Source organism: Nerophis ophidion, linkage group LG14, assembly GCF_033978795.1.
Source record: "Nerophis ophidion isolate RoL-2023_Sa linkage group LG14, RoL_Noph_v1.0, whole genome shotgun sequence".
NCBI classification, from domain to species: Eukaryota; Metazoa; Chordata; class Actinopteri; order Syngnathiformes; family Syngnathidae; genus Nerophis; species Nerophis ophidion.
This window is the reverse complement of record NC_084624.1, coordinates 29777112-29801669: the sequence shown is the minus strand read 5'-3', so window position 1 is coordinate 29801669 and position 24558 is coordinate 29777112. Positions and strand designations below refer to the sequence as shown.

The following is a 24558-nucleotide window of genomic DNA, read 5'->3' as shown; positions in this document are numbered from 1 at the left end:
CAATGTCACTGCTGCACAGCAGCATATGTGGATTGGACAAAACAGTTCCAATATTTGTCAAAAGCAGTAGTACCTTTTTTTAAAAATCATTATTACTGCGGTACTTTATTAGTAGCGGTGTACCGTACAACCTTAATTCCACGATTGCACAATACAGCAATAGAGTTAACAGACGAGATTGTTTATTTGCATTCATCATGATTGGTTGATGAATAGAAGAGAAGAAGCCGCCATCAACGACTGTTGTCTCTTGTGAATTTTTTAAAGGAATGTAATGTTAAAGTTTTCACATTTGCAAGCTTTTCGTCAGTATTTTAGCCTAACGTTAGCTAGCGTGGCTAGCTGGCTTTTGTTACAAACCAATATATTGTATAACGTATGGAGATATTGAGGACTTTTCTCTGGGCACGTCAGCATCTGAATTCCCTCGCTTTGAAGGGCTTTATTCATATCCCCTACACCTCGTTATGCCCACTACCCTTATGTGCAAAGAGTAATTGGCACACCACTACCCTCACGGGAACGCACAAAATGTAGGGATTAGGGCTAAAAGTAGGGCAAGGGGGTGTATTGGGACTGGCCCGAAATCAGGGGTGTCAAACTCAAATACAGAGTGGGCCAAAATTTAAAACTGAACAAAGCTGTGGGCCAAGGTTGAACTAATTAACCTTTTAATAGGGACCCAAACAAGGTTTGCATTGAATATTGAACAAGCAAGGCTTATATAACTTTATAGTGACATGCAAAATCGAGTTTTAAATAATAATTAAAAAATATCAATGGCATATCAAATAAAATTATAATAAAAATGTAATGCCTCTTTTTTATTCGCCACCTTCTGAGGTAAATATCAACATTAACTTTTTCCATAGGCTAATACATTTGAAAATAAAAAAAATAATAAATCAACCATTAAGGCTTTTTTATTACTGCTCAGTTTGCGACACACTGATTTAATCTGATGTGCCCAAGCCAGATACCTGGCGTCCTTTCTTGGAATCTAGTTAATTTATGTCGGCGCTCAGTCTTTGAGCTGAGGCAACCTGAGGTGGGCGGGGTTTGGTGGTAGCGGGGGGTGTATATTGTAGCATCCCGAAAGCGTTAGTGCTGTCAGGGGTTCTGGGTATTTGTTCTGTTGTGTTTATGTTGTGTTACGGTTTGGGATGTTCTCCCGAAATGTGTTTGTCATTCCTGTTTGGTGTGGGTTCACAGTGTGGCGCATTTTAGTAACCGTGTTAAAGTTGCTTATACGGCCACCCTTAGTGTGACCTGTATGACATCAAGTATGCGTTGCATTCACTTGTGTGTGTGAGTAAAAGCCACAAATGTTATGGTATTTGGTCGGCACGCTGTTTCTATGTGGAAAAAGTGGACGTGACAAAAGGTTGTAGAGGACGCCAAAGACAGTGCCTTTAAGGCATGTCCCTAATAATGTCGTCCGGATGGAAATCAGGAGAAATTCGGGAGAACTGTTTCCCCCTGGAGATTTTCGGGAGGGGCGTTGAAATGTGGGAGTCTCCTGGGAAAATCGGGAGGGTTGGCAAGTATGAGTATTAACGGTGAATGCGGTGTTGCAGCGGCACCACCGCTGTTTAATACCGGCGGGTCAGTTCTAATGTTAATTTGATATTGCCTCAAGGGCCAAAAGAAACTACGAGCCAGAGTTTAACACCCATGGCCTAAATGAATGACAAGATGATTCACGCCCTTCTTTTCATTCCCCAATGGCACACATGTGCATCTGCTGAAACCGATAAAAAGAGTGAATGCTCTTGATGCCTGTAAACATGCATGTATATAGTAATTATCGACGCTGGAAGAGTTACCAACTTAGTTTTAATTTATCGTCATGTTAATTGACTTAACAAATATCTAGTTATAGTCCAAAACATTAGATGGCAGTAGTGTATAGTTTATTGTGTGTTGGCTCGTCAGTTCAGTTTTTGCTGAGTCTAGTCTTCAGTTGTGCCCTAAGAAGTGTTAGTAATGTAAGTATATTACTTATTGCGCACCAGCTGTTGGTTGTAACATGCATCTTTTTGTAGTTTTAATTGACAAATTTGGAATCGTTAAAATTGCCATGTAAAGTGGAGAATACTATTCAGTAGTATGTAAGTATTGTACTTATTACGGACCAGCTGTGTGGTTGTAACATGTATCTTTTTGTAGTTTTAATTGACAAATTTGGAATCGTTAAAATTGCCATGTAAAATGGAGAATACTAAAGCCAATGTATATTAGCATCAAGCTAGCACATTTTTGGAAAGTGGAGCCTTACTTAACTTGCATCAGAGTGTTTACTGAGTCAATAGCTTTTGTTGGCAGTGGAAATTGCAACATTACATAGAGGTAGTTTTAGTGCTGCTGGAGTGATCGACAAGTGCCGAATTGCGGAAAACTTGATGAGTCAGCAACCGGGTGGATCGTCAGGTGCAACACATGTATTGTAACGTGGCACAGTCAGATTTTACGTGAATCAGTGCCTGGTACGACCAGCGGAATTCTGTCCGTGCCAAAAAAGGTACCGGATTCGGTATCCCTAAATGTGGCGCTATATGTGGCCCTGCTCCCATTTGATTAAATTGAGCTGTTAAGGGTAGGGTAGATGGGCTCCCAGAGAACTAGAGAAATGCACTTCTGGTATTCATTGAGTTGGAATGTCACAACAGTATTAACTGTACATGTGGCAATGATAACGCGCTTGGCATGGCGACCCCCACACTCGCTTCTGCCGTCCACATCTGAAGACCAGAAGGGTTAGGAAAGGCACATATGCTTCCTGAAAAATCAGATCCTGTTTGCCATCATCTCAACCATCCAATTGATCCATTGCATTCTACCAGAAGTGGATCTCTGGCTATGAATTACAATATGTTTCTGTGGCACAAAACATTCCAGTCCTCAAACGGTGCAGACTTTAACTTGGATGTACTGTAATCATAAAACAAGCTGCGTAAAGTGCCTACTAAACAGCAAAACCGGTTGTGCTAGTTTCATCAAAAACACTCAAGTGTCAGCTGCACCTGTATAAATGTTTCCCGGCCACTGGTGAAGTAAGGCCCTAGCACTGTTTGAACCCATTATGCACTCAACGGTTAATCAGGGTCGGGCTGTCCCAATTAGATGAGATATCAGACCGATATATATGAATTATATCGGCATGCAAATATCCAATGCTATAAGCGCTTTGCTATGCCCCCAGTGTTATGTAGTGTATATATTGAGTTATTGTTCTTAGCAACACCTCCATTTTGTGGTCTTTGAACTGGAAGTATAACTAAAGCTAGTTGGCGTTCGCAGCTTTTTATCCTGCATGGTTTTCTCTATTCATCTCTTGATCAAGTAATGCCTCTAAGTGTAATAAGAATATGACTTTAGCTGTTGCATATTTGCTGTTTTCAGTAGTGTGAGTGTGCATATATTACAGATGCTCAAAGCTATATGGCTAAGATAATGCTATTAGTATTAGGCTGTTGGGCTCAATGCTATTAGTTTACAATTGCTTTGTCTTAATTGCTTTTAGTTTCAGAAAATTCTCAAACTGCTACAAAACTTCTTTATCTTAGAGTAGAGCTAGACAATTAATCAAATTTAGATTTTGGGTTCTCACAATCATACAAATATTATAATCGAGGGAAAAAAATATTAATGCAAAGTGCATGCAAATTCCTCAGCTTGAAAGGTGAAATGGATGAGTGAGCGTTTGAGTGGAAACAAGACCACGTTTGCTAGAAGTTTGGGAACTCAATATGGATGCTATTTTTGATCTAACACAGTGCTAGTTTGCCTATTTAGGTCTTGGTGATATGGACCGAAACTCGTATATAGATATGTCGTGGCAAAATATGAATATTCTGTATGATATATATCTCAATATTTTTCCCGGAAAGTGACTTTAGACAAAGTCAAACCCAAATATGTGTGTCAAGTTGTTTTGTTGAAACAAATGCTTAACATGAGTAATTTTTAGAACATTTAAAATTTTTTGCATAGATATATGCACATAAAATTGTTAAAAAGCCTAGAAAATAGTATGAGTAGTAATAAATATATTCAATCTTCTTTAAAACAAACCTTTTAGTATGCTCAAATCCTCATTTAATAAATAAATACCCTTGTAGCAAAGTAATTTGTTAATTATTTCTGGCAGCTTTTTTTTTTTTCATATCGTTGCAACAGGGAACAAATCTATTTACACAGAGTTTGTATTTTGGCAGAAATGTCTTCAGGTTTTCAAGTGCATCCATGTTTCTCACTTTGTCGATTTGACAGAATCACACAAATTGCAATTCGCCACGCTGCTGTCATGAGCATGTATTCAGAGGTTTGGATTTTCAGCAACAGAAGTGACCACAAGCTGCAAATTTTGTTTATATAAGACAGCAACACAACATATTTATTCCAGCATCTGATGTTGAAACTGTAAACTGAGTGCGGTTAATTAAACTTTTTACAAGGCTAAACAAACTGTCACTAAAAATCAGATTGCTGTGGAGAAATTACACAAGGTACCATGTATGATAAGAAAAAAGCACAGTGAAAAACAATCCTAGTTAAAGATATAATGCCCATTATACAATGGAAAAGCCTGTTTTTAATCCACCTATTGAAACTATGGAGTCATCTCAATGCCACATTTTTATTTACACCAGTATTTTAGTCAAGACAAAATATTTAGGTTTGTTCTTTATCAGTCTCAAAGTTGAAGTTTATTTATTTGCATGCAATGATATGCAACATTTTTGTTTACAGAAGTATTAAGACAGAAGTTTTGCCTTCCATTGGAAGCTCAATATCCAAACATTTTATCAATTAGGATAGTGCATATTGATCAACATATGAGCAAAAGCAACACAGTAAATAATCCAGAATTAGCTGCTACATCTTAAATCAATCGGTTTAATCTGTTTAGTTTTTTGCAAATTATTTTCCTATAAAGTTCAATTTATATCGATTCTAAAAATTAACCTACTTTTTATCAAAAAACATTTTTTGTCAAGGGGCTGTTTGAAAAATTTACACAAATGCCAACTTTCCAATGTATTTTACATAGGATATCCCGCCCTATTACGGCTCCTCGTACGAAAATACGTAATTATGTATGTACGTATGTAACACATACACGCACATAATAACACTTTGGATAGCTAGCTAACTAATTACTTTATAAGAATAAACCACACGTAACGTTACTACTTCCAACAAAATAATCTGAGTACCCTCAACACTGGTTACCTCAAACGGCTACCTTGAACACAAATGCGTGAGGGCATGAGACAGGAAACAACACCGTAAGCTGCAAGCAGCAGCCATAACAGCCTCATAGCATGCAGAAGAATGGGAGGAGGCTGTGTAACAGCAGATATTAGAAATGCCCAAACAAGTACATCTACCACAATGTTATGTCACAATGTATCCACTGTTTGAAAAAAAATTTTGCGGTAAGAAACATTTAAAACTGCGTGGAAGCTCAAGCCTAAATGCATGAACCTTGTGATCTAATGTTTTGGCATTTTGTAACAAGATTATTCCAACATTGTAAAAACATTTAGAAGTCATGAAAAGTGGAACATCATCATGGATCCCCTTAAACGATAGCTTCTAATTCCTACTTTGCATAAATTTAACAGTCAGACTCTGGACCAATCATCGGCGACAGATGGACGGCTGTAGTGTGCATGGTGTTTAGCAATATTAAGGAAGTTAGAAATACTGCAGCACAAATCAATATACCGTATTTTTTTAATTATAAGTTGCTCCGGAATATACGTCGCGCCGGCCGAAAATGCATAATAAAGAAGGAAAAAAAAATCAGGGTTTCCCACACATTCATTTATTTGTGGCGGCCCGCCATGAAAGAAATACGGCCGCCACAAATAAAAAAATTTTTTTTTTTTAATTTTAAAAAATACAACATTTTTTATATATTTTTTTAATTTTTGGCTTTTGACTCGCTCGACCGCTCATAAAAGCAATGGGACTCTGTCTGTGAATGGAGCTATAAATATGTAAATATTATATAAATATGTACATAAAGTGTTGCAATTACATTTTATATTCCAACGCCGCGTTCTTCTTGGTCATCGCCACTGCCTCCGCCGCCACCGCTTCTGCCGCTGCTGCCGCTGCCGCCACTGCCGCCGCTGCCGTCGCTGCCCCTGCCCCCCCTCCAAATATTATTTGATATTGTGTAATCTGCAGTACATGATTTCCTTTTCAGTGCCATTTTTGTTCAGCCCTTCTCAGTTTTTAGAAGTTACCGCCCACGATGAAATGATCCGTTATAATAGCTACGGCAGTAGCATATAGCATATAGCAGTTAGAATTCCATGACCCACAATGCACTTCTGCCATGACCCTCTCCCCGCCAAATTCTTATTGGTTGACGTGTGTGTGACCATTGCTGACGTGTGTGTGACCATTGCTGACATTTTCTTCGTCTCTTCCACGAACGAGATACATAATATTATTTGATATTTTATGATAATGTGTTAATAATTTCACACTAAAGTCGCTCCGGAGTATATGTCGCACCCTCGGCCAAACTATGTAAAAAACTGCGACTTATAGTCCGAAAAATACGGTATACAGAACATTTTTCATATAAATGTCCACTTTGGGTCTAAAATAATGTAGAGAAAAGGACTTGGTGAGTTTGTTTGATTTAGATGCCTTGACGACATAAGTGTGCATTTTTCACAAGCTATTGAGTGTAAGGCACAGTTGTCGTCCACTGACACTCGCAACAATTCATCGGCTCTATTCAAGGTGCTGTGAACAAACAGTTTGTTGTTTGTTTTTTGAAACTTGGCTCCACTCGTTCACGTCTTTTCTGCAACAGCTGTGTCAAGTCAGAGGGGGCGGCTCCAAACAGTCAGGTCCGTTTGCAGACTTGAAGTGTGTGTTTGTGTGACATCAATCAATAATAACACTCAAGCTTTACACCAATTCTTTGTTCATCATCAGACTTTGTTAACCTTTTGAGGTGATAAGGTTTACTTTTCAACACTACATATCTGCTCAGGGAGAGAGGCCATAAAAGCAAGCTCATCAAATTCTTCACACAACGGTGAAAGTCTATGTTTGAAGGGGGAGGGTAGAGAGCGGCTTCGATGTACAAGCTTTTTAGTTTGACAATACAGGAACAGAGGTGTTCCCTGAAGGAAGTCTTGTTCGGAGGAAGCTCTTATTGTACAATGGACTATGATATAGGGGTGAAAGTGCGCAAAAAGGTAGTGTTACTGCACACATGATACCACCAAGGTGTGAGATTATAAATAGTCAGTAAACACAGAAACGGGTGTCCAACACACTGAAAACTGACATGCTCCACTCTACAGCTGTAAAAGTGGGACATTGATGGGCTTTGACTATAAACACTAAAGAAGACAGAAGTGACACTTGTTTATATAGACTAACTTTTCTTAAGATACCTTGTTGTTATAGTCACCTTTAATGCTTCTATTTCCATTTGATGCAAATTTAATCCAAGGCCTATGTGATAATAGTTCCCCTTAATTTGTTTTAACTGGCCTGATTTAAGCCACATGTAAGAAATGTTAGCTCGTCCATACAATAGAAATATAGACATTTTTACCCAATAAGGAAGCTGTTTGAACACTATGCACGACATATTTTCTGCACAAACATGTTCTAAAATGTTCTTTTTAATGTTTTCATTGCAGTCGCCATTTGTAATAATAAAGATCTATTGAGAAACATCATATGTTTACACTTATGCAGCCCAGGATGTCCAAAAAGAAGTAGGAAGAAGTCGAGTTCATATAATCCTGCTCCTTCTCAATGCCACAGCTATTACTGATAGTCTGTTCATACTGTGTTTAACATTTTCTAACGTTACAATTTTTGGTATAATAGATTAAGAGGTGCCACCTGATTCATTAAATTACTTATTGTTTTTATAGAATGACTCTACTGAGTGGAGAGGCTTGGAACCGAGAGAAGAGGAGTCATTCTCATGGCCAAGACCTAAAAGTGTGCTTTTGCGTCGCACTTCTCATGGGTTCGGCTTCACCCTTCGGCACTTTATTGTGTACCCGCCGGAGTCTTCTATGCATTACTTCTTGGTAAATATCTCACTGTCAAGATGGCAAAATTGTTTTACATTTTAATATTAACAGTCATTAATGTATTTTTTTGTTTTCACAGGAAGAAGATGTCTGCCGCAGAGGTAAGCAAAAACATATATAGCCATGTGTATGGATGTATACCGAGTACGGCTATTTTTAGGTAGTGGTTCCTAATTGGGTCAGTCCAAGCGGACTCTGAAAATTCTGGACTGATAATACAGCTATCGCAACATTTTCATCCATCTTACAGTCACAATTATGACACATGCGCTGTCATATCTATCAGGTGCCGCGCCAAAGCATTAAAAAAGACACAGCGAAACAGCCAATTGAAGTAAACCTTTTACCGCCCCATTTCCGTGTTTCCGAAAGTAAACATAATTGTAGATTTACGTGTCATCGGAATAGAAAACAGAATCAATGTTCGCTATGAACAGAATTTAAATGCGGAAAGTTGGGGAAATTGTTGTAATGTGACTGAGATGCTGTCTTTTAGAGGGAAAGAGGAAACATACAACTTGACAAACACTCACCTCCATGGAGTCACGCCAGCCAGGGGACAGTTGCTATACACAGCCCTGCATGGTGCATCGTTGTGGGGCCATTTCTGTGCTTGTCTCTTGGACACACAGCCACCTAAAACTACCAAACTAACTCCAAAAATACAGAGTCGAACATTTCAGAAATTACTGTGTTTCATGTGATATGTTTATTTTGCAAATAGAATGACTACTTGTCGCCATAAAGCTGTGTGAAGAAAACAATCCTACTACTGCAGGCAATCGTGAACGCGACCATCAATTTAACTACTTCATTGGTTCATGATAACTTGACAGCTTCTAATACTATAGTTCAGGGATGTCAAAGTCATTTTAGTTTAGGACCTGCATTGAGGAAAAAATATATTACCACGTGGGTCGGGCGGGTAAAATCATGGCATAACAACTTAAAATTACAACTTCAGATTGTTTTTCTTTGTTTTACTTCAGCCCAAAATAGAACAAGCATATTCTGAAAGTGTACATATCACAAATAATCTTCTTGACAAAACACTTCAAGTTAGTTGAAAATGCAGTGAAATAAATCTGTGCTTTTTCAAAAACACCATGAAGAACACAATGAATTTAAGATTAATATCTGTGTATCTACAAAACAATTCAACTTTAAGTCACAGCCCATCTGGGATTGAATAAAAAACTAAATAAAGCAAAAATAAAAATTCATATGTATCAACTACCTCATTTGTCATTTCTACACATTAATGCTGTGCTAACGCAACACACCATACAACTGAGGTAGAAACTTTTCAAGAGGGTGGAGTTACTCCCTGTCTTGTAGGTATCACTGTGTATTGATAGAAAAATACAAGCTCTGCAATGTGTGAACAATTTCAACAAACAAAAAATACAACTTAAGAAACTAACAGTATTGTAGTAAATCACACACTGTTCACCTTTAAATTTGAACAGAATACAATAATTTTCACAGAACTATATCAATGTGCAGTGTCTCGTGCAGTATTTTAGGTGGGGTTACTGTTTTTTAAAGTTTATTTTACATTTGGTCAAGGGCGAGGAGTCGCAGTCCTGTTTTACCGTGTACCTCTTGTTTGGTATACTTGCTCGTCCTGGTATAAACTATTTGCTTGCCTAACAGAATTACTATTGCAACATCCAGTGAAAATTTTAGAACAGCAGTTTTTTTAATTTAAAAAATGCAGCTCAATTTTACACTTAGCAAAATTGTCTCGCGGGCCGCATGTTTAACATCCCTGCTATAGTTGGCCCACCAATGTTGAAATAATAACTGATGCATCTTTCTTCTGCTTGGCAATATGTAAATTCAAATGTATTGGTACAGTTTTGTGCTTTTTAAAATTTAATTTCCCCCACCTCCCACCTTGTCAAAACCTCCTAAAACCAGTATGAATTGTTTTTTTCTACGTTTGTGGTGCAAAACTTTTTGGTGTAACTATTATAGTCTTTGAGTCAACGTTTTATGGTTTTACATTATTAACGTGTAATCAACATGGTATTAATCATACCTACACCCCAACTATGTCAACATTTTCCCAAACTTATCCCATTCCTTTGTGATTCACAACCTTATTTTTTTTTTTAACCTAAATATATATGGAGTATGAACTGCTACTTAAGTGAGAACGAAGAAAGAGTGAAACGTTGGAGCAGACGGGAGCAGGTAGTATGAGGTTGGCGTGACATGCAGGTATATATGTGGAACTTGGAGCAAAGCTATGCAAACATAAATGGCGTGCTTACCCAAATCAACTGGAAACGTCCCCGGGCAGCTGGACAAAACCGGCAACTGTCTGGTCCAGAAAGTTGTCTATAATATTGATGATGATGATGATGATACACGCAGCACGTCATTCATGTTATTGCAGCTACACTAAATGTACTGTAGTTGCAATAACATGAATGTCGAGATAGCTGTGTACAAACAAAACATGAAATGTGGGGGTAATACCTTACAGATACTGTAATATATTTGGTTATGTTTTTCAGTCAATAAAGATTCGTGTCCTATCGCATGTTTTGCATTAAGAACTTAAAGAGTCATTCAGCTGCTGAGGTAAAAGCGAGTTTATCTCATGTCATAGCTAACTTTCCTTTTGCCATAACTAGCTTACAGCTATTATAGGAGCATGCCGTCGCAAGGAAATGTGTTACTATGCTAAAAAAAGAGTTCCTTCGTTTTCACTCTTAACAATAACAATCACTTGGGGGACAGGTTATGGGAGATTTTGACATAGTTGCAGTGTAGTTGTGGTTAATTACACGTTAACATAAAACGCTATTAACTTAAAAACTGATAGTTGAATCAAAGATTTTGCAGCACAAACGTAGTACAAACAATTGGTACTGGTTAAGGAGGTTTTGACAAGGTGGAAAGCTGGTTATGAATATAGAAACCTTAATAAATGAAAAACAATAATAGTTGAAACAAAAATGATTGCAGCACAAATGTAGCACAAACAAATGGGACAATTTTGGGGTGATTTTGACAGGGTGGGAGGCTGGTAGACATCACTAATCGGAAAATGTATTTTAGAATAAATAAAAAAACATAATGGCACAAACAAAAATGTTTGCAGCACTAATGTAGCACAAACATTTGAGACAAGTTTGGGTAGATTTGGACAAGGCGGGGGTCCCGACTTTACACCGTTAAATCCATCCTTTCGCTGGCTGCTAGAGCTTCCTTGTGTCCTGAGAATAATGTTGCTCCCAGTGTCACTGACCATTGAGCCAGCACAAACGGTTTGGTCAGCACCACCTGCTACTGTCCTGTACTAACCAACATCGGCATATTGTTCACTTTGTTGTTCTTGTCGCTTTTCTCCCTCGCCAATGGACAGCCTGTCAGAAAGGGATGGCCTCACTTTTGCCGGACCGTTTGTGATTGAGCCTCGCTGCTGATGAACAGAAACTGCTCTGTTTGAAAGCAACAAAGCCGCACATCAAAGTCGCAATATTGCGTTAGATTTGAAATTTTAATGAGCTTTCATCATTCAGTATTATGGTGTTTAACAGTGTCAGAATGTGTTTGTAATGTCATATTGTTTTCTGAGATGTCAATAAAGGTTGTTGTCACTGGAATTCAATCCAGGAGTAATACAGTTAAATCTTAGTGTTCCTCAGAAGGAAATTTTAATCAAAGGGTATGTTGTACTACCCTCCACATGTTGAGGAAGTGAAATCTGATATAAGTAATCTTTGTTGTTGCACAAGTCATGTATTGACTACTCTCTCAACATTCCTCAAAACTTGCTACTTGTTTTGGGTTTAATATGAAGCATTAACTGGTTTTGACATTTTGTGGTCTTAAGATTTTGAGTTCTCAGAAAAACAGAAGCATTTGGATAAAATATTTGTATCGGTAACACGTGGACATACCAGCAGATTATGCCGTCTTTGGAAGTACACTTGGAAATTTGAATAGTATGACCTTTAAAAATAGTTAGTCGTGGCAATTTAAGGGTAATTATACTGCGATCAAAACAATCATAACATATGGTGATTCACAGCCACATGACATATCAGTCGTATAATTGTCCACGTTATGTACACAAACATTGCAAAATAGTGTGAATGGCAGTGCTGCTCTTCACCCTGCAGAGTTCAATGCCACCATCAATTATTGTATTGTATTAGTTTGCAGCTCCTCAATACAAAGCTCCTCTGTTACAGCTCCGAGTTCAAGTTTGGGTTCACTTGTCATCTAATGTTCCCTTGACTCGTCCCACTTTTGCTATGATCGAGGCAACGTTAACTGACATCAAAGCATCACTTTTTGTATCCCGAGTTGAACCCTTTTTGTTGTTTATTGTCAACCTTTGTGTTTTTGCTGCCCGATGTGCAAATTGGGTCTGTGCACATGCAGGTTGTTTCACTGTTATCTAGAAGGATGAAGGTAATTATAGTGCACTGCGTACAGAAAACCTAATTAACTGAGTATATAATGAATGTTCATTTACAAATTCATTGGACAATGCATTTAATGGACAGGACTGTCCTTGTAAAATTGTAGTTCCATATTCACCCGCTAGAGGGCGCATGTCTGGTTGCACTATTACATAATGTGGTTCCACAAGATGAGCCTGTGCATGAGTAAGCTTACATGAAAGAGAGGACATCTGTAGGCACTCATTTGTCCACCACTTTTCAGGAAATGTACACAGCTACTTGAATATGTAAATTCTTTATAAACGCCACTTGTCGCTTTTACAAATGAGCAATCTTTTCTCGTGCTGGCTCCCATTGAAGTGTAGTTAGTGTTTCGTGGTGTGCTGACTAACTACCAGAATTTTAACTACGGACAGTTCTTTCACTGCGGAGACCCTGAGAGTGAAAGGAAAGAGTGGGAGTAATGCAGCTGAGCCCACTGTCACTCCACCTTCTCCTACTCTCTTTCTCTTACTCACATCCTTCTTTCTTTTCTTCCCCCTGCCTGCTTCGTGCAGCTGCTAGGAAACAGAGACAGCGCGAGAAAACTGGTTTTTCTTTGCTTTTAGCAGTTTTTCATGCACCTTACTAAACACACACAAACAATATCCCTCCATTGAGATGCCTTTTTCCACCACCTATGACTTCTACTCAAACCTGCCCGAAGTGCAATGCAGCCAAGCACTAGCCTGAGCACTGCCTGTTCTGCTGTCCCAGTAATGATTCACATGCCTCAGAATCTTGTGATTAAACCCACTTTTCATTCTCACACACAGCCATCTGTCTTCTCACATAAATATTTGCTGCTCACTGCCAAATGTTCTAGTTCCTGTTTCAGGTTCAGCCTTAGTGGCTGTGGAAAAACCACTTGATAAGTGTATAGAGTAAAACTTCACTTTCACTCTTGTTAGGGAGGCGGCGTAATAGGCTGGAGCCAATGGACACTATTTTTGTGAAGCAAGTCAAGGAAGGTGGCCCTGCACACGGAGCTGGCCTCTGTACAGGTTGGTCTTTTAATTTTATTCAGTTTATTCATTAATATAGCACTTTTAAAGGCCTACTGAAATGAGATATTCTTGTTTAAACGGGGATAGCAGGTCCATTTTATGTGTCATACTTGATCATTTCGCGATATTGCCATATTTTTGCTGAAAGGATTTAGTAGAGAACATCGACAATAAAGTTCTCAACTTTTGGTCGCTAATAAAAAAAGCCTTGCGTAGCAGACGATATGCGCGTGGAGCGGGTTGTGGAGCTCCAACTGATTATTGTGTTACTAGTGTTTTAGTGAGATTATATGGTCGGTCCCGCACCTACAGTATCTTCAGCACCAGTCGACGGATGGTGGCAATGCCCATCTCTGCCCTTCGCAAGGGACCCTCTTCGAAACACGATCTTCTGAAATGATCGCTGCATAATACACTGTACTTTGTGTGTGTGGTCCAATCCAACCGTGTTCGCTTGACATCTCTGTTCCATAGTAAAGCTTGACTGTCATCTTTGAGGAATGTAAACAATGAAACACCGGCGGTGTGTGTGTTGCTAAAGCCGGCCGCAATACACCGCTTCCCACCTACAGCTTTCTTCTTTGATGTCTCCATTGTTCATTGAACACATTTCAAAAGATTCAGCAATACAGATGTCCAGAATACTGTGAAATTTTGCGATGAAAACAGACGACTTAATAGCTGAGAACAAAATGTCCTCTACAATCCGTGACGTCATGCGCACGCGTCATCATGCTGCGACGTTTTGAACAGGATACTTAGGCGCGAAATTTTAAATTGCAATTTAGTAAACTAATCCGGCCGTATTGGCATGTGTTGCAATGTTAAGATTTCATCAGTGATGTATAAACTATCAGACTGCGTGGTCGGTAGTAGTGGGTTTCAGTAGGCCTTTAAAAACAACCCCAGTTAACTAAACTGCTGTACAGACATGAGAAACAATTTTGGAAAAAAAATACACATAGTGTCACTTATACATTGTAACTCGGAAGGAGGATTAAACTACAGTAGTAAAATATATCTTAAAAAAATTCAAAATATATCACCCAAAAATAATTTTGTGGTGAACGACAAATTAATTTTGGTAAGGGAAGGTTTCTGGAGTACATTTGCTTTTAATATCTTTTAGGTGATCGCATCGTAAAGGTGAATGGCGAGAGCATCATTGGGAAAGCTTACTGTGATGTTATAACAGTGATCCAAAACAGGTAGGTTGTAATAAAGCAACCATTATGGCTGATGTTTGCTATAGTCTTGTCATTTGCTTCCTTACTGTTTCTTTGCAGTGGTGACTTTCTTGAACTTTGTGTGATGCCAAAGGATGAAGATATACTACAGCTGGTAAGTGTCTCTTTTTATATTGCTTTGTGTCACCATAACAAGTGCCATTTGTTCTATTTTCGAACCATGAATGACCCTCCATGACATTTTGTCCCAGAGAGATGTTCTAGTTTTAGCGAGGAGACAGGAATCCTAAAATGCAGGCATCCCAATCCCATCAGAGCTCTATATCTAGGGCTTCTAATCAGGACAAGATAGCTTTTGAAGTTGCACTAAATGCTGCAGTTTCTCAAATATACAGTGTAAATGTATTTAAGGAAGTACATGCATGGTCTTGATTTAAAATCGGAAATGTTTACGTGCGATAGACTCTTACATTCCTTGTCAGTTATCAGCACTAACTCCACTGTGTAACTTTTTGTGTAGGTCATAGAATACCAAAGCTTTGAATTGCGATTTCTGTGGTGACATTCCACAGTTGACTCATGGCTGGTCGAGGAGGGAGAAACTGTGTGTGTGTGTGTCCCATTCGTCCCAATTTCCCTTTGCCTTTTTGTAATAGTTTCCTCTAAGATTCAGACTTGACATTGCATGAGGATAAAATCCAGTACGTTTGCTGTGAACATTTTGTGCATAGTGCAGACAGGGTGCCACAATGTGCACTCTGCACATTAAAAGCAAAGTGAAACTGCACTCAACTCTAAGTGCTATGTGTGGATGTAAAAGAATCGTTTCCTGAGCATATCTGACAGCCTGTTTATGTAATGAAACCCAATAGCTCTTAACTTGAAATCTCCCCTGTGTACCCTCGGTTGCAGTGTCATATCTTTATTGGTGATTCAATCATGTATGGTGTCCAGAATATGTCAGAATATGCTACATTAACTAATTGTCAAATCATGTTCATTATACTCACTTAGCCTTGTTCTTAGATATGACATTATTTGAAACATTTAAATATTACCACACTCTCTTCTGTTTTTGTTATTTTCATGCTACTGTCCTCACCATTATACATCAGGTGGCCTGCAGCCACGTGAAAAATATGTGGCGGGAATCAGTGAAGGTAGAAAGACTAAGGTATAGTCATTACACAAGAACATTTGCACAGATGCTAGCAGGATGACATTTCACTGTAGGAGGCAGCACACACAAACTGCTTGGAGACAAGCAGCAGTTGCTTAGCAAAGAGACTGGGAGAGGCTACATTATGTGTGCAGAAAACAGAGGGAGTTGTAGCCCATGGAAGAAGAGGAAATGCCAAGAGAGGGGGAAAGAAAATGCCACAATGGATGATAAGCGGAGATGAGTGGATGAAATCAGCTGACTGCCCTGTGTTTAGAACAGGTTGATGCTCGAGGAAAAGCAGAAAGGAGGAAAGACTGGAAGGGGGGGCTCTACCATCAGAGTGGAATGTATAATCAGCAGCTGCCGCTTCTGTCATGTGAGCAGTAGAAGAGGGAGGAGGAGGGAGACTGGAGGCACCTCATTCAGTTCGCGTAATATTGTGGCTGAGGATAGATACAACCATGGAGGCTTAGCGGCAACATGAGAGGCAAGCTTCTGCTCCTGCCGCCTCGCCCAGGACAGTCTGTCACAGGCAGGTCGTAACGTGGCAACACTCCGCTTCATGTACGCTGTTTCTTCCCGCTGTATTGCTGCGACTCGGGAATAATTTTAGCATGACAAGTTCAGGCGTTGCCCAAGCTGTTTGATGTTCTGTACTCTTTTAATGTGATCATTTCTTGACAGCATGTTTATTTCACTCTGCTGGTCTCCTTTTCTCTTCCACCCCCTCTGTCTTCATGTCTTAACGCTCTCATTTTCACACGCTCAAACGCCAGCCTTTTTTTCTGGATACAACTAATCTGGTAAGCAAACTGCTGACTAGTTAGCTATTTGACGTAAACATGTGCATACTGTGTCATTTTGCATATGGCATGCATGCCAGCGTTACAAGCAGCGCTCTTCAACCGTATGTTATTGCTGTCGGCCAGCTGTTTGCTGGCGATTCAGATTTACCACAGAAATGGCCGCTTGATTGTGCCTACATTACCTGTTAGAGTGAGAACTCAAGCTGGCATCTTAGTGGAACCTCGCCCAGTCTTTATTCTCCTTGTCAGATATCATTATTGTGATAAAGGCCAGTGACCCCTGAACTCTCTTGCATTCTCATGCATACTTGTGAAGGGGAGGGACAGAGCCCAAACACTGCTGTGGCCCACACAGTATTATGTAAGTTTTTGATGGCAGCTTGATCAAAGTCCTCATACTAATACACATCCGTTTGTTTGTTTCTTTGACATAATATTAAGAGTATACCATTAAGAGGTTATTCTTGGTTTAAGTTAAGAATAATCTGTAGCTGTAGTTGTTTAATGATTAAATATGTTATTAACTGACTGATAACAATTGATTTTTTCCATAGTTTTATAGGCCTTGGGGCTTAATCGGACAGGCTAAATATAGCTCTCACAATGAGGGAGGGCACCTCCTGTCTGACTGAGGCATCTGTCAGTCTGGCATGGGTAAATAGACACACGGGTTATGTCTATTTATATCCACATATTCGCTCATCAGTGTTTCCCATACATTTATTTACTTGTGAAGGCTCGCCACAAGTATACTTAAGGCCGCCACAAATATAAAAATTAAATACAAAATATAAAAATTGAGGCGGGGAAAATAATACTTTTAATATATTGCGTTTGTCTACAGGTGATATATCTGCTGCCATCTCCTTGCAATCATGTTTTCGCAGTGAGCTCATCCAATGTATGTTAGCAACAAGCAAGGAGTATTTCAGAGTTGTATTGCGTTTTTCACCTGTTAATGCTAAGTTGTATTGTTAATTTGACATGATTCCTACATGTATGTGCACTTCATGTACGGTAACTTTATTCAACTAGAAATACACAACCTCAAGATAAGTGTTTTTCATTTCTGATTTAGGGGCTGTTTACATATCTGCCAAATACATTCTAAATTCAAGGAGGGCTGAATAATCTATGTAATCAAACACGGGGTGTACAAGGGTATTCTGTGTTAAGTTTTAAGTCCCGGTAATAAAATTAGCAAACAATTACAAAATTTAGCAAATGGAAATATTTGATACTTACAGCACAGATTTGTCTTTAGATATATGAATATCAATTTATTTAGCCTTTTTAAAAAAATGCATCAAAGTCAATTATGCTAATTGTTGAATGTCATATTGACACAGCCCTTGGCCATGCCATCACCATCACAAAGTGATTACAAATCTGTGAGAAACACTGCTCATTGTAAAAAGATGTAGGAGTTATGCAGTAAAAATTATGAGCTGTAAAACTCGACTGGAATTAAGTCCTAAAATATTACAGACTCAAAATAAGAAGCAGATGAAGACTACTGACACTCCTGTACTGCCAACGCCTCAACTAACTCGCACTGCAACATGTCCTACCCACACACATACACATACTTGAAGTAACCCTTAGAATGTTACCCCCGACTTCTGTAAGCATTTACTGGTTCGCTGTTGATTTGTTATAGACATTTTAAACACTTGTCTATTTTAACACAGGTTTATTGCTCTGTCTCTAGGCGTATTCCCAGGATGCCTACCTCCGTGGCCGCAGCAGCTACAGTGGAAATGCCTCTCACATTCCTGAGCCTCCCCCTGTATGCTACCCCAGAGTAGACTGTAAGCCTATGGACATGGCCAGGGCGACAGACTCGGTGGGCATCAGGCGGTCAACGGCACCTTCTGATCATGGGTACCGCAAGGAGATCACGGTGCCCCCTTCTCTTCCTCCTCAGTCATATCCAAAAAGTCAGATGGCGGTGTGCATGCGCAACGACAGCATGAGAACCGTGGTGGTTCCACCAGACCATATGGGACGTATGGGTCCGGCACATAGAATAGATTACATGGACCCTGCCTTTGTCAGAGGAAGGCCTGCATCATTAGCCCAGTATCCTCACCATCGAAAGTCTGATGTCTATCCCAGTGGTGCAGGACTAGCTCCGTATAGAGGACCAACACCTCACTACCCTGGCAACCATCAAAATATTGATTGGCGCACTTATCAAACTTACAGGGAATACATTGACAACAAAGGTATCCATTCTCATGGTAGTCGCACTATCCAGGAAAGGCTAGATAGCCTGCGATCTTCCAATCAAAATAGTTTTGAAACTCATCACATTCCCCAGGCTGACTGGGCAGCTGAGGGGATACGCAGGAGGAGTACTTCCCACGAACGCTCTTACCACGGACCTTCACCCCATTTCCAAATTGCCCCACGCAGTGCCTCCCAAGACCGCATGATCAGTTCCGAAAGGATTAGCCACGCCAGAAACTGGACGCCTAGGAGCGTGTCTCAAGATGGCTTTACGCACAAACTTCGGTCACACTCCATAGACTATGTTGACCCAACAGAGCTTGCTCAGCCCTCTGAGAGTAGAAGAGAATATCGAAGGGCAGCCCCTGGTACGAGACCCAGTAGACAGTCTATGCCCAGACATGCCATGCTATCCAGGCCTTCTATTGGATACAACAGTGGCTCAAGGGGGCCACACAATCCTTCCATGCACACTAAAGGACCAGATTCTATCCAGATGCACTCCTCGCCCGTACTCTCTGACAGACAGAAACATTTTGTAAAGAGAGCAAATGCTGAACATTGTTTTGGTGACCAAAGAGCTCTAGTAAAATCTAACCATGTTGGCCACACTCACCAAGGCCAGAACAGAGTGCGAGCTGAAAGCGTACAACCGGTCGAAGTTGACAGGGACGTTGCCTTTGTAACAAAAAGGTCCTCTTCATGCTCTACCCCAAAACCGATGCCTCAGAAGTCTGGCATCCTCAAAGCAACTCATCAAGAATCTCAAAGCCAGGTAAATGGACGGAGCCTCTCCGAGTCTGGGGTAGTTATGAGACCCAAACCTCCCTCTGGAAAGAACCCAAGCCCTCTGCGCCACCCCTCCTACATCTTAGCTGTAAATGACGACGATGGAGATGATTCCACTGCTGATGTGGTAGCATGCTGGCTTCCAAACGACGCACGTCGGGAGATGCACATACGTCGCCTCGGGGAACGTCACACCTCCTGCTCCAGCAACCTGGATGAGTCTTTGGACTCTATACCGTTCATTGGTAAGTGGAAATTAAATGAGTTGCAAGTTCTTAGTTGTCATAGCAACAACTGTAGTATGAGGACAAGCAGCAATCTTTGTAATAGGACTCCTAAAGATGAATGTTTCCGGCATAGCTTGGGGACTACCAAACCACATAGTTGCATAATGCTTATCTTATTTCAGTGTGTTCTGGTTTGTGTACATTGCATCCTGCCAAGAGGCTTGCAAATAAAGTTAATATCCTAGATTGTTGACATAAATCAGGGTTGGTGGCAGTTAGAGAGTGTTAGTAGTTAGGCGCGACTGAAAAATTAAATATTCATTGGAATGACTCACTGCGAGTTTTAGCTGTGTTTTATTGTGTGTGTGCTGTAGTTGCATGTTTGTCTCAATCTAGATGTATTTTTGTGATACCATACACTAGAGGTCTTTTTAACTGAGTGGTGGAACTTTTTCATCTGTAAAAAATGTGGAAAAACAGTCTAGTATGCTAAGTTATATGTTTAAAAAAGCTGCATGTCTGTTTGGCCAACTTTAAAGCATTATGAATTTTTGCTGGGTTTTCAAAAATGCTGTTTTAAGAAAGTGCCGTGAGCCAATAAAAATGACCTGTTAGCCACAAATGGCTCCCGGGCCGCACTTTTGACAAGTGTTTACTCGCCTACACTCGAGAGACCATGGTCCATGTATTGTTGCTTTGTCGTGTTGGAATGACAGGCCAGGTGCACCGAAACAAGCTGTGACAGTGATAATGCACCAAGACTACCATTCTGGGACTGGTGCCACAGCTCAGGAGAACAGTGTCTTGATTGAGCCGACCACAGCGCTACCATCAATGGCCTGTTTGAAGGGCCAGCAGTCACGTTGATCAACCCACATCCTTTTGTGTAGCTAAGACACACACATTCTACATGTTTTTAATGGTGAGAATTACATATTTTCCACAGTATTTATGTTATTCCCATCAATTCTCGTTTGATGTATTTGAAATGTTTTGTTTGGCCTGTTTTGAAGTTTTGTACAGACTAGAACTGGGACAGCGGCTTTAAATTTAGCTCCAAATGCCCCTACAGAGAGAAGCTTTATGATAATCTGAGCTGTTTAAGAAAGTGGACGTTGGCGAGTAAATAATTTGTCTTCATGCATTGGCATTAATTCATTGTACTGACACACACTACATACTCAGTAACCACAGGGTTACATATGCACAATTAAACATGTCCAAAAATGAGTGGTAGAAGGCAGAAGATCTTCCTTAATCCTAATCTTTCTACATGTCTATTGCTTGTATTCCGTCATGCGACTTATTCCTGGAAGTAAAAACCAGTAATGGTCAACCAAGCCAAGATGGCTGTTGTACAGCAAGCAGCACGCAAACTATTTGAGTACAAAAGAGGCTTAAATTTTTCTGCAAAAGGCAGATATGAGCAAAAAATTCAACTAAGCAATGGAATAGATGCCTGTACTTTATCAAAAAAAGATTTGTCGAGTGATATCAAGGGTTATACGTCGGTCGTGTTCCCAGATATATCGAACTATTGTGGTCCAGACGCCATACTACATGACAAAACAGATGAAAACTTGGAAAAGTGTTGCGGTCTACAACTTGTTTGTGTGTGGCTGGGTCAAGGAAATTGCTATCAACTCTCCCAGAAAAATATGCATTGTTTTTGTTTGGGTAATGTTGCATTTTATGATTTAACTTTGCATCTACTGCCATACGATTAGCGTGCATTTCTCAGTCTTAATCAAAATATAACTACAGATGTCAACATTGTGTATGTGCTGAAAGGTTTATTTATGATTGTTGCCTTTGGTAAAAAACTGAACTCTTATAAGTTTTGGTCAGATTTGCTTTCTTTTATGTAGACTTGCCGAGTTGGTGCTTTTCAAAACACTGGCAGCAAACATATGTTTAAGAAATATAAATAATATCAACATAATATTTAAATTGGAAATAAGGAACGTTAAATGTATATCAAACAAACCCTTACTGATTATTACCTCTCGAGGAACTCGAAAAAACTTTTGTCCTTTTCGCGATTTGAACGAAACGCGCAGGTGAAAACAACACAAGCATAGGGCATTTTTCGAAATGGCGCCTAGTAACCATTGAGAACAGAGCTAGCTTGACCACCACACATATTTAATGGGAGGGACTTGAGCAAGACAGTCAGTAAAATCCGTGCAATTGCTGATAATTAATTTATCCCTAATCCATTGAGTCAAAATATGCATTTGTTAAATTTTTCGATTAATTTTATGTTTAAGAAGACAAAGGTCATTGTCATTTGTCCACTTGTGTTGTCTTTTCATGTCTTGAAATCTTGTAAAGCTTTTATGCTGTCATTATTAAAACGAATTATTTTTACAGCATTGTTTAATATACTACAAGATTAAATGCAGACATCACATGCGGTCAGTTGTTTCTAGTTTGCGACCTTGCTGCTATATGTTTCTTTAAAGGGGAACATTATCACAATTTCAAAAGGGTTAAAAACAATAAAAATCAGTTCCCAGTGGCTTGTTGTATTTTTTTTATTTTTTTTCAAAATTTTATCGGTCCCGGAATATCCCTAAACAAAGCTTTAAAGTGCCTTATTTTTGCTATCTTCGAAACCACTATCCATATCCCTGTGACGTCATACAGGGCTGCCAATACAAACAACATGGCGGATACCGCAGCAAGATATAGCGACATTAGCTCGGATTCAGACTCGGATTTCAGCGGCTTAAGCGATTCAACAGATTACGCATGTATTGAAACAGATGGTCGGAGTATGGAGGCAGATAGTGAAAACAAAATTGAAGAAGAAATTGAAGCTATTGAGCCAATAGCTATTGACGCTTTTCGGCCATAGCGTGGGTGTACCTAATGAAATGACCCATAGCATGGCTGCCTTATTAGCATCGCCAGTAAAATGTGCAGACCAAACGATCAGGACTTTCGCATCTTGTGACACTGGAGCAACTTAAATCCGTCGATTGGTAAGTGTTTCTTTCGCATTAAATGTGGGTATCTAGTTTCAAATGTACATACAGCTAGCATAAATAGCATGTTAGCATCGATTAGCGTAGCATGTTAGCATCGATTAGCTGGCAGTCATGCCGTGACCAAATATGTCTGATTAGCATATAAGTCAACAACATCAACAAAACTCACCTTTGTGATTTCGTTGACTTAATCGTTGCAAATGCATCTGCAGGTTATCCATACATCTCTGTGCCACGTCTGTCTTAGCATCGCCGGTCAAATGTGCAGACACTCTGGCAAATTCAATGGGGGTCTGGCGGCAGATTTCTTGCCAGTGGTGCAACTTGAATCCCTCCCTGTTAGTGTTGTTACACCCTCCGACAACACACCGACGAGGCATGATGTCTCCAAGGTTCCAAAAAATTGTCGAAAAAACGGAAAATAACAGAGCTGAGACCCGGTGTTTGTAATGTGAAAATGAATTTGACGGGTGTGTTACCTTGGTGACGTCCCGTTCTGACGTCATCGCTAGAAGACCGATAAACAGAAAGGCGTTTAATTTGCCAAAATTCACCCATTTAGAGTTCGGAAATCGGTTAAAAAAATACATGGTCTTTTTTCTGCAACATCAAGGTATATATTGACGCTTGCATAGGTTTGGTGATAATGTTCCCCTTTAATCAAAAACCAACATTTTCATTTCTGTGTTAATTTGAGTGTCCTTTTTGTCATTACAGATGAGCCAGTCAGCCCCAGTGTTGACCGGGATGCTGTTCTGATTCCACCCTCTGCCGTGATATCTGTTCCACCATCCATAGCTACAGGCCCTTCCAGTCCTGGCTCACCCTGTCCTCCCATTCGTCGACAGCTGTCGCACGACCAAGGTAAAAAAAAATGCTTTGGTAGCCGTTGGGATATCGTTATGGGAGTAAATCCTTGACAAGGCATAATGCCCTTAGTCAGAAGCATGTTTTTTCTTGTCGACTATGACAATTAAATAAATGATAAATAAAATGATAAATGGGTTGTACTTGTGTAGCGCTTTTCCACCTTCAAGGTACTCAAAGCGCTTTGACACTACTTCCACATTTACCCATTCACACACACATTCACACACTGATGGAGGGAGCTGCCATGCAAGGCACCCATCAGGAGCAAGGGTGTAGTGTCTTGCTCAGGACACAACGGATGTGACGAGGTTGGTACTAGGTGGGGATTGAACCAGGGACCCTCGGCTTGCGCACGGCCACTCTTTCACTGCGCCATCCTGTTTCTCACATTTTCACTGACCTTAACATGCTCTTCTCTAGAGTCCCTGAGAAGTGCTTTGCTGGAGTCTGAAACAGCGAGCCAAACCGAACGGTCTAAGTCCTATGATGAAGGACTGGACAATTACCAGGAAGAGGGAAGAGGGTCAGTTCAAAGCATTATCGCCCTTTTGTATTTTGTTGTTATGCACTAGCGGTGTTGCAAAAAAGCCCTTCTTAATACAATTCTGAAGCAAGCTTTATAAAGACTTTTTCAGGGCATCTCAAGGCCTACTTGCTATTTATACATAATATGTCAGCACCCAAAATGAGCTTGTGTATCCTCTAACATGTTTTGAAAATGTTTTATTA

At 39.9% G+C, this 24558-nt stretch overlaps 1 protein-coding gene across 5 annotated transcripts in view; it reads left to right on the top strand.

Annotated features, from left to right (window-relative positions):
* Window positions 1-24558, top strand: part of arhgap21b (Rho GTPase activating protein 21b) — a 67697-nt gene that overhangs the window by 18796 nt on the left and 24343 nt on the right. Inside the window, exons 3-10 of one of the 5 annotated variants that reach the window (XM_061920341.1) lie at window positions 7926-8087; window positions 8170-8191; window positions 13468-13560; window positions 14693-14771; window positions 14850-14904; window positions 18430-19984; window positions 23677-23823; window positions 24250-24352. In XM_061920341.1, coding sequence (XP_061776325.1) covers window positions 7926-8087; window positions 8170-8191; window positions 13468-13560; window positions 14693-14771; window positions 14850-14904; window positions 18430-19984; window positions 23677-23823; window positions 24250-24352 — 2216 coding nt within the window. The other 4 variants (XM_061920345.1, XM_061920344.1, XM_061920342.1 and 1 more) reach the window with 4 other exon arrangements.